This window comes from Chelonoidis abingdonii, chromosome 14, assembly GCF_003597395.2.
Source record: "Chelonoidis abingdonii isolate Lonesome George chromosome 14, CheloAbing_2.0, whole genome shotgun sequence".
NCBI classification, from domain to species: Eukaryota; Metazoa; Chordata; order Testudines; family Testudinidae; genus Chelonoidis; species Chelonoidis abingdonii.
Window position 1 is genome coordinate 35802589 of NC_133782.1, and position 11454 is coordinate 35814042.

At 46.8% G+C, this 11454-nt stretch overlaps 1 gene segment (V, D, J or C); it reads left to right on the forward strand.

Moving 5' to 3' along the window:
* Nucleotides 1-252: 252 nt before the first annotated feature.
* On the forward strand, nucleotides 253-758 carry LOC116817794 (Ig heavy chain V region 3-like). The segment is given in 2 exon segments: nucleotides 253-268; nucleotides 361-758. Coding segments are annotated over 2 exon segments (414 nt in total).
* The last annotated feature ends 10696 nt before the right edge of the window (nucleotides 759-11454 follow it).

Consider the following 11454-nt stretch of genomic DNA (forward strand, 5'->3'; position numbering starts at 1 on the left):
GACACACAAACACACAAATTCCCCTCTGAGCCCTCAGTTACAATCATTCTGATGTTTGTACCGCTTATAAAGGGGGAGTATGTAAATTATGGTGACAGCTTCCTGTTAAATTTGTCTCCCTCTCTGCCCATGCTGCACCTGGGAACACAATCCCCAGCCCCCTGTGTCTGTGCGATTACCAGACATTCGCCCTGAGAACTTTCCTCTCCAACACTAGCGAAAATGCGATTTTTGCTCCTTTTAATGTTCACTATGGCGGCTCTGGAAGGTATTCTTTCCATTGAATCATTGGCAGAGCTAAACGAATATTACGTTATTGTTGGTTTTCTACCAAGATTTGTAACCTGTCTTTTTCCCCAGGTGTCCGGTCCCAGGTGCAGCTGGTGGATTCAGGAGGGGATGTGAAAAAGCCCGGAGACTCTCTCCTCCTCTCCTGCAAAGCCTCGGGGTTCGACTTCAGCAGCTACTACATGGAGTGGTTCCGCCAAGCTTCCGGGAAGGGACTGGAGTGGGTGGCTGAGATTAGACTTGATGCATCCAATCATTGGTACTCCCCGCCTGTTCAAGGACGATTCACCATCTCCAGGGACAATCCCAATAACCTGCTGTATCTGCAAATGACCGGCCTGAAGCCCGAGGACACCGGCCGGTATCACTGTGCCAGACGCACAGTGAGAGGAAACCGGGTGGTGCTAATATCAAAACCAGAGCGGAAGAAATCCCATTTCCTCCCCTGCGCCACTTGGGGGCAGCAGTAGCGCAAATAGAGCAGCCTTGGCCACAATCGTGAGAAAGAACAAACGGAGCTTTGAAAAACATGCTCCCGTCACGTTTTCACTGCACAGCTCCAGCGGGGGATGCAGCCAGGGCCGGTGGTTCCATTTAGGTGACCTAGACGGTTGCCTAGGGCACCAGGATTTAGGAGGGCGGGATTTTGCTGCTCTAGGTGGCAATTCAGTGGCAGGGGCTCCTTCCGCGCTCCGGGTCTTTGGCGGCAATTCTGCGGCGGGTCCTTCAGTCGCTCCAGAACCCACCGCTGAAGTGCCCCGAAGACCGGGAGCGTGGAAGGACCCCCTCCTAGGGTGCCAAAAACCCTGGCACTGCTCTTGGATGCAGCCCCCTGCAGTTCATAACATAGACCTTTCTCTGAGAGCTACCAACTCTCCTCAAACCAGAATCCTCACTGAGACGAATGGGAGAATCCCAGAGAGGAAACAAAGCAGCATTTGGGCCCCGATCCATGTCTGAACTTCCCACGACACATTTCCCTCTGCTCCCTGCACTTTTCAGCGGAGCCGGACATTGCTGGGAAGGGCCATGGGCAGAGAATTCAGTTGCAGCCCTCACTCAGCCCTGGGGGAGTTTTCACCCAACACAGAGTGTCTCAACCCAGTTGGATTTTGTGACCCTCCCCTGAGTCACTGACCCTGTGGCTGGCTATTCCACAGCCCCACTGCGCACAGGGTGGGGGGTGCAGAACCGAGTCTCCCACCATCACCTAACTTGGGGGCAATGGATCAGCATCCTGGTAGCGCTGCCCACCAGTACCTGACCACAGTCAGGGGAGCTAATGATCCAGCCAGTGAGCTGGATTCCATGAGCACCAGCTCAACCATTCCCGACACTGTCATCACTGACAACCCCAAGTGCAGGCCAGCAACCTTTTACGTCATTGGACAAGCTCTACGTTTGTTACAACTCAGTGTTGAGGGTTTGTCGGTTGCCAAGCATGATTTACTTGCCATCCTTGCTCATCCACATATTACCGACATCAGCTGCTTGCAAGAGACACATGCGACAACCGCTGAAAACGGGCTTTCCTGTATCAATGGCTTCGGCCTGTTGTGGCATTTGGCATACCCGAAGCATGGCTGAGCCACATACATTGGGTGCGACATTGCAGATGCCATTCAGCTAATATCCAACAAATTCTGAGACACCATCCAGACTGGCATTTTCTACCTGGCAAATGTTTACAAGCCTCCAAGTGTCATCTGGGACCAACAGGTCCTACCAAGCCTGCTACACTCGTCTGTCTACTTCAGAGACCTCAGCAGCCATCAGACAGAATGGGGAGATAAGGAAGCTGACCCTGATGGTGAACAAGTTGCAGACTGGGCATCTCAAAAGAATCTTGCCCTTATCCATGATCTTAAGCAATGAGACGTGTTCTGTTCTTCTAGATGGGGTTGTGACTACTGTCCTGACTTGTACTGGGACAGTTCAGTACATGGTCATCCTCAGTCTGTAACTTGCCAAGTTTTGGATAATTTTCCACACAGCCAACATGGACCATCGCTGATCCATATTGGGCTACAGCTTCAAGTTATCAAGAGTTCAAAAAATAAAATAAAATCGGTGGAACTTCAGAAAGGCTGACTGGGAAAAATACATGGAAATGCTGGAGAAGAGTGTAGTGACAGTACAAGCCTGGTATATCTTGGTACATGAGACCTACTGTCGCTTCTGCAGTGCTATTTAAAAATCAGCCTGCAGAACCACCCCATGCAATTGCGGCCAGGTCTACATCCCCTGCCTCAATGAGGAAAGTGCTGACTTGCTCAAGCAATATGAGGCATCTGGTGATCCACATGTTGCTGACCATCTGATTGAATCATTAGACACTGCTCACCAAGCCCGATGGGAGAAGATCACTGAGAGGATGAGCTTTACCTGCTCCAGCTGCAAGTGTTGGAGCCTGCTCTGACACTTTAGAGCAGCACTGCAGCCACCTGCACTCAGCTAGCCTGAAGTGACATTCAGCCAAGGAGCCAGACATCTACTTAAAGTGGCCAAAGCACCTTTGGAGAAACAGATGCAAAGACAAGTGAGGAGCGAATGGGGTATGTTTAAACATGTACACCAGATCAGAAGCTTCCCAGGACCATTCACTGTAACAGAGCTGGACCAGACACTGGGGAGCATCAAGTGTGGAACAGCTGTGGGCTATGACACCATATCTCCAGAATTCCTGAAAAACCTTTGCCCTCGTGCTCAGCTTTGGCTTGTGAAATTCTTCACTAGGGTCATCAGTGAAGGCAGGCTACTGAAGATATGGTGCACCGCAAAAGTGACTGGCCTCCCAAAGCCTTGAAAGGACCCAAGTCAAGCATCAAGCTATTGTCCCATATCATTACTGTCAGTGTGCTTCAAGCCACTGGAGCGCTTGATCCTACAGCACATATTACCCAGTGTGGAGAAAATTTTGAGCCCTGACCATGCTATCTTTCACCCAGGGCCGTAGCACATGCTACCAAGTACTCATGCTGACCACATTTGTTGAAAATAGCTTCCAGAGAAACTTGAAAACAGGTGCTGTTTTCATCAATGTAATAGCAGTGTACGATATGATATGGCACACTGGCCTGCTCATGATGGTATCATGGGTCCTGCTACCTTGGGTCACAGGTGTTGTTGAACTGTTCCTCCATGATGGGCAGTTCAGAATCCATTTGGGGGAGAACACGAGTGCTTGGAGATGACAGAACAATGGGTTACCCCAGGGCTCTGTGCTTTCGACAACCCTGTTCAACCTTTACATCAATGACCTGCCAACAACAGAGTCAAGAAAGTTCATTTATGGAAATGACATCTGGTATGGTACCCAGGCCACGATGTTTCATGAGCTTGATGCCACCTTAAACCGGGACATGGTAAAGTTACCTGATTACTGTAAGACTTGGCACCTCCAGCCAAGCGTCATAAAAACAGTCTCCAGCTAGTTCCGTCTTCATTACGCCGGCACAACCTGAGAGCTGAATGTTTCTCTGAATGGTCAGAAGGTGAAGCATAAAGTAGAACTGGTCCATCTAGGTGGGATCTTAGATGGCACTTTGAGTTACCGTACCCAACTGAAGAAGACAGCAACTGAAGTTAAGACACACAACAATCTTCTTAGCAAACTGGCAGGTTCATCACAGGGTGCTCATGCAGCAACTCTGCAGACATCAGCTCTTGCCACCTCGTATTCAGTGGAGGAGTCCTGTGCACCAGTATGGAGTCGATCATCACACACCAAACTGGTGGATACATAGTTACTTGCTGCCATTTGCATTATCTCTAGCACCCTACATCCGACACTACTCCCATGGCTTCTAGTTCTGAGTAATATTGCTCCTCCCCATATCAGACGAGAGGTTGCCTTTGGGAAGTTACTGGAGAAAGTATGTGCCAACCCAAGCCTGCTGCTGCACAATGACCTCTTTTAAACTTCTAGACATGTTTGCTGCCACGTTGCCCTTTATGGTCTCATCTGCCACATCAGGATGTTAGGGTGGAAACACTCTGGTGAGAGGAATGGATATCTGTTATGATCCCTGTCAAGAGTGTTTCCCGACTCTGACACTTCGAGTGCAGAAGGTGGGGGCCAGCAAAAGACCTTAAAAGTACTTGCCACTAAAGGCTACCTTAAAACTCCCTAAGGTAACAGATTCCCTGGCCTTGGATTGATATCATTGCCATCACCCCCATGCAAAAACCTCTTTGAGACCCCAGGAAGGAGCACTTGGGAATTTCTTCCTGTGAGGTACCCTCAAGCTCTTTTAACCCTCCCTGAGGAGGGAGCTTGGAAAAAAACAGCTGTTAACATCAGCTAAACATGAAACTTTAATTTCTTAATTCTTCTTAGTAACTGGTTGTGCGGTCTTAGACATGTGCACACAGAACCTCCACCTCAGATCATGTTCTTAAAAGAATGATCTTTAGTAAACAAAAATAAAACAGGTCTGGCAAAACATTGCTTTTTTGCTAGGTGTTATGGAGCAGCTAAAAAAAGAAGGTTTAAAAACACAGAGAATTGCTTCCCTCAGATTCAGCTTGAAAAAGTTACAATACACGGGGGAAGGAAGTTACATGTGCTCAGCACAGAGAATACAGCAAACCCAAAATAAAGAAATAAACCTGATCGTGTCTGACTAAATATTCCCTGTTCTATTCACATATCTGTAGTTCAAGGTTTAGTCCTTTCCTGGGCATGGATGTCACTGGATTCTCCATGCCTGGCCCTTGGCTTACTTCATGTCCTTTCAGCAGCTTTGCCTCTCAGAACACAACAGGAAAAGAAAAGGCTGCTGCTTCCAATTCAAAATCCCATGCTTTGTTTTGATTGGCTCTCCTGGCCTCCTGTCATCTCACTTCCTGCTTCCCTAAGCATTCCTGGGAGTCTGGGACTCTATGATTTTAACCCTTACAGGCAAGACAATTAAAAGTTAGGTCTAAAGTGTTAACAACTTCAGAGAAAGATTCTAGCTAACTGAATGTCTGTAACATCCAAAAAATGATGTTACCCTCCTCTCCATTCACCACAATTCCCAAACAGTCCCTCGTTGCCGACCCCACAATCTTTCTGCCTGGTTTTGACCTGCCCCATCAGCAAAGGTCTCCTGGAACAGGTTCCGGACTGGTCAAGGTCTCTGTTCAGCTACCCAGTATCACTGGGCCTTTTGTGACAGCCCTTTGGGCAGCTGTGGCAGGACATAGATGATGACACACATTGTTGCTGAAATCTTGCTGACTAGGTTCAGCCGCGGTCCAGAAAAACTGCATCACACCACTGAAGATGCCATTGCCTGGCTAGATGACTGTGCCTGTGCTAGATAATACCTAACTGGAATATGAACAGGCCTTAAATACATGTTGGGGGAAGAGTTGTTTTTAAAGGTATTCATGTTTTCCTTATCCAAAAGTGAAATGAGGTACACACCTTTATGTGCGACAGCCAAGACTATTCTCTGAACCAGAGTGCAAATAATTCACATCACCAAGGGAAGGAGTTTGAGTCTCTTATAAGAAGGGGGATATGCAAATAGGGGTAACAGGTTCCTGTTTAAATCTCTCTCTTCGTGCTCAGGCTACAGGTCAAGAGACAACCAGGAACAATTGCCATCCACCTGCCCCCCCCCCCGAACTTTCCCCTCTAACATCAGGCAAAATGAGACTTTGGCTGCATTTGCTTTTCTTTGCAGTGGCTTGGAAAAGTAATTTCCTGGTAGTTGTGACATTGCACTCCATGTGTTTTATGGAAATATGCTTATGAATGCGAATAGGATGTAACTGGAATATGTTTTATGAAAATAGCCCCTTCATGGTGTCCTTAGGAAGCTTGTAATCTACTAAGTGTGTTCAACCTATTTGTTTGCATGTATTATTTCTATATCAGGAGATAAGAGAATAAGATATAGACTTGTATCAGTGTTGTAGTCACACCAGGTGGGGGCCATCAATGGGGCATTAAGCTAATCAGGACCACCCAGAGGATTCAGGGGGCCTGGGGCAAAGCAATTTCGGGGGGCCCTTCCATAAAAAAATTTCAATACCATAAAATACTATATTCTTGTGGGGACCTGGGGCAAATTTCCCCAGTTGCCCCCCTTCTGGGCAGCCCTGGCCCAACCCCTGAACCTCAGCGTGTGAATCGGGTCAGGAACCAGTTGCTCAAACTCCACCCTCTTCGCTGGTTTGTGACAGTTCTTCGGCAAAGTGAAATTTAGATTCCTCTTCGCAGCAGCACCAGCGGCGGAGAGTGTCAGGCCGGGTCGATCTATGGGATGTCATGGAGACGTGTTTTCTTCTCATCCTTTGGGTATTGTCTCATCCAGGTAACTGAGCGGGGATTTTCAAAGAAGTTTGAGACGATTTAAGTCTCCTATCTCCATAGAACATTAACCCCCTCGCTAACTCCAAACCCGAATGGTAGCCCTAAGCCAGCCCCTCACATTGATCCTATGTGTAACCCTCTCCCTCACCCTGATTCAGTTCCTGTTGATCACCTAAGTCTTTTAGAGTCCGTTCAACCCCCAGGTGTGAGCTGCGTCCATGGGCCAAGCCCAGCGGAGAGGATGTCCTGCAATGTGATGGTCTTGTTGCAGATGCTGCGCTGGGTGACTCGGTTCAGTCCAGAGAACTCCAAGTGTCTGGAATAGAAGGAGATGTTGTGACACTCTGCTGTTCTTACGATACCAGCTCTACTGGTTACGTCTATCTGAACTGGTACCGTCAACAGCCGAATCAAGCCCTACAGTACATACTCAAGAGAGGAGTGAAGCGAGCTCAGAGTTACACCCACTCTGCAGATTTCGCCCAGAAGAGGTTTTCTTCCCAGGCTGATGACAGCTCCACAGTTCTGAACATCACAGCCCTGGAGCTGTTAGACGCAGCGGTGTATTACTGTGTCCTGGAGATGGCACTGTGAGAAAGCCACTTAGCGGAGCTGTACAAAAACCCTCTCTTTCCTGCAGCGCTGGAGACATTAAAGCTGCTCAGCAGCACTCCTGGGGAGAGCGATCGCTCAGCTAAAAACACCGATTTTGTCCTGTTTAAGTTGTTTAAACAACTCCATTAAAATTGCACCCTGGAGAACCAGAGACTGCTAGGACGGGGAGAGACCTGGAGGGGTCTTCTAGTCCCCTGCACTCATGGGTAAATCTCCTACCCCTTCTGAGGATTTCAGCTGCGGAATAACCTGAACCCAGCATGTTTCCTGTGTCTGTTTTGAGCTCCCCCAAACTCCTCCCTCCTCCACTGGGCTGATTTCTGTTGAAGCGTCCGTAGCTGGAGCTGCCTTCCGGCACATGAAGATTAGATTCCTCCTCGTAGCCACGTCTTAGAACATAAAGCCTGGGTCGCTAAGGGAGAAATCATGGGGAAGTGTTTTATTCTTAGTATTTGGATATTGAATCTCCGAGGTAAATAGACTGGGATTTTCAAAGGACTTTGGGCTCCCATCTCCCATGGAATCCTGGTCTTAAATCTGCTCCAAACCTTTCCCCTCAACCTCTCTGTAACACAGCCACATCGCAAAGAGATGCAAAATCCCGCTCTTCTTGCAGTTGAGGTGAGGCACTTGGAGGCTGGAAGATCTGCTAGCCAATTGAAAACACAGATTTGGGGGTGACTGTGCCGATTTCCGTTTTCTCCTTCCACAGCCCCTGGGAGATTAACCCCTTATTGAAACGTCTTCACTGAACGATAGCGCCTGGAGACCATCCAGGGAGTGATTTTAAATCATGAAATCGCAGGAACGCCTTTTCTCCCGTCTCAAGTGGACAGAGGAGGTTTCCCCTATGTTAACAAAAGAATAAGAATTGGTGGTAACAGATGAGTCTAAAATGATGAGTGAATAAAAGTTGTTAAAAGGAGCCGTTGGCGATGTGTGGTGTGGGATTAATCAAACTGAGACTTGAAAAGGAAACCGGTTGACTTAGGGATTTCAAAAATTCTATTTGAAATATTTAGCCATCATGGCTAGTAAATATGTGACTATATCCCCCCCCCCAGCAATTATATCTCTGCCCCACTAGATGCTTATCATGAAAACAAAACAAACAAACAAACAAACAGACGAGGTAGAGCTGCCATATTATTATCTCCTATTTACAGATCGAGAGAGAAGAGCAAACATATCGTCTGACTTGCCCTAGTCACCAGGGGCGGAGCTCGGACGCGGACCATGACATTCGGAGCCTACAGCCAGTGGCTTTAAGCCTAAACCCGCCTTTTTCATTGACCCCATCGCTCCCACAAGCCTCGCGATTCCAGTTGCAGCCCAAACCCTGAACCTCAGCGTGTGACCTGAGTCAGGAACCAGTTGCTCAAACTCCTCCCTCTCCGCTGTAGATTTCGCCCAGGAGAGGTTTTCTCCCCAGGCTGACGACAGCTCCGCAGCTCTGAACATCACAGCCCTGGAGCTGGCAGACACAGCGGTGTATCTCTGCGTCCTGGCAAGGACCTCCCTTCCCTACAGCACTGCAGGCTGCAGACATTAGAGCTGCCCAGCAGCTCTCCTGAGGGGCACGATCACTCATTTAAGAACACAGATATTAGCTTGATTAAGTTGTTTAAGCAACTCCATTAAAATGACACCACTGGAGAATCAGAACTGTAGGCCTGGAATTAACTTCTAGTCCAGTCCCCTGCACTCGGGGCAGGACGAAGTATTATCTTCTAGACAATCCCTGACAGGTGTTTGTCCAACCTGCCTTAAAAACCTCCAATGAGGGAGATTCAGCAACCTCCCTAGGCAATTTATTCCGGTGCTTAACCACCCTGACAGGGAGTTTTTCCTTAATGTTCAACCTAAAGTACAGTCTTACTGCAATTGGATCTCCTAGTTTCTTGTCCTAACGTCAGAGGTTGAGGGGAACAATTTTTACCTTCCTCCTTACAACTACCTTTCTTGTAGGTGAAAACTGTTATCATTTTCTCTCTTAGTCTTCTCTTCTCCAGACCAAAGAAATCCATTTTTTTTCAATCTTGACTCATAAGTCATGTTTTCTAGACCTTCGTCAATTGTGCCAACTATTAATTACTTTCACTGACAAAAAATAACACCTTATTTCTGGTCCGAATTTGTGTAACTTCAACTTCCAACCACTGGCTCCTGTTATATCTTTTTTGCTAGGCTGTAGGGCCCATTAATAAATATTTGTTTGTAATAGACTACAACCAAGTCAGCCCTTCACCATCTCTTCACCAGCTTGAGTTTCTTGAGTCTATCACTATAAACATGTTTTCTAATCTTGTCATCATTCTCACAGATCTTCTCTGAACACTCGCCAATTTATCAACCTCCTTCTTGAACTCTGGACACCTGAACAGGACAAAGTATTCCGGGAACAGCCCCAACACTGCCAAATACAGAATTAAAATAACTTCTCTCTTCTCCTATTTGGCGCTTTCTCTCTCTTCTGGTACTTCAGTACCGTATCCATGGCCTGCAGTGCATTCTCCAGAGTCGAGCAAGAAGAGCCAGTGATGCTGCAGGTTTCACCCAGGAGAGGTTTTCATTCCAGGCTGATGACAGCTGCACACTTCTGAGGATCACGGATCTGAGGCTGGCACTGGCAGACACAGCGGTGCATTACTGCGTCCCGCAGCGCTCAGAGTGACAGAGTCACACAGCAAAGCTGGGTAAAAAAACATCCTTCCCTTGATGCCGCGGAAATTATGCGCACTGAGACTGGAAACAGCTGCCTTAGGAGAACTGTTACACTGCCAAGAAATGCATATTTTGGGGTGATTGTACTGCTGTCAAGCTAGTGCTTCCTTTCCCTCCCCCCCCCCCGGAAAAAACTAAATGATTATTCAAATCTTTATAGTAATTTATCAACCTTGGATCATAGAATGGGCTTGAGGCTATTCTGTTAACACTTTGGGATTTTTTTTCTCATTGTCAACTATAGTATTTTGCAAATAACGTGTAGTAGAAACACTGATTTTTAAAAACGTGAGTTAAAATCGTGTGGTTAAATGATTTAAATGAAGATAACCTATTTATGAGTGTGCGTGGGAGATTTAAATGACTAGTTGCAAGTCTGGGACAGTCACAACCTATAAAGCACCTTCTGTTTTGGTGTGATTATTTAGAAATCTCGTGTTGCTTTGTATGACATTTTAATAACGCATGTGACTAAAGTAACGCTGTCCAGGCAGATCTGCGGAAAATAACAAGGTAACGCGATCTACTGGTAAAAAGTATAATACACATGTCATTTTAATCTTTCCATGTTCTATTTATTTTAGATTTAACCATGGAGGGAACAAAGACTTTTAAAACATATTGAAAGGATGTTGTCTGGAACTTTTTAAGGAGCCTCTGTGAATGAGACATGCACATTTCATTGAAAACATCCTTTGAAAGTCCCAAACTTCATTCCTGGTAAAGCTATCTGAGTATCTATCTACTTATATCACCCCATCACAAACACATCTGAGTGCTTACAAATATGTATCCTCACAGTCCAGGAGTGGTAGAGAAATATTAGGATCTCTGTTTTAGATATAGGGAAACCTAGGCAGAGAGAGATTAATTGCCTTGACCAAGTTCTCAAAAGGGATCTGTGGTAGAGCTGGCAACTGAATCCAGCTCTCCTGAGTGTCAGATAAGTGCCTCACCCACAACTCCGTCCTTTCCCCTGCAATCTCAACAGGATGTCAGCTGCTGAGTCACCTGAACTCATCGCGTTTCCTGTGCCTTTTATGAGCTCAGAGTCCTCCCTCTTCCACTCGGCTGGTTTTTGTTGTACAGTCCCAGCTAGATCTGCCTTCGGATACACGAAAATTAGATTCCTCTTCTCAGACACGTTTTAGAGAACATAAAAAAACTAGCTCGTTATGGGAGGAATCTTGGCGAAGTGGTTTATTCTTAGAATTTGGATATTGAAACTCCTAGGTAAATAGACTGGGATTTTCAAGGGCTTCCATCTCCCATTGAATCCTAGTCTTAAATCTGCTTCAAACCATTTCCCTCAACCTCTCTGTAACCTTAACCCGAAATATACCGCTATCCCCAACCCTAACGCTACATTCCAAATTCAACTCTAGCCCTCACCCTAAATCCTAAACCTAGGGCTTTATCCGAATCCGAACACTAGCCCTAACCCTAAGCCATAGATCTGATGGTATACCTTAACCCCCATCCTAATCCGAATCTTGGTTTCTTTCGATGTAGGCACCCAA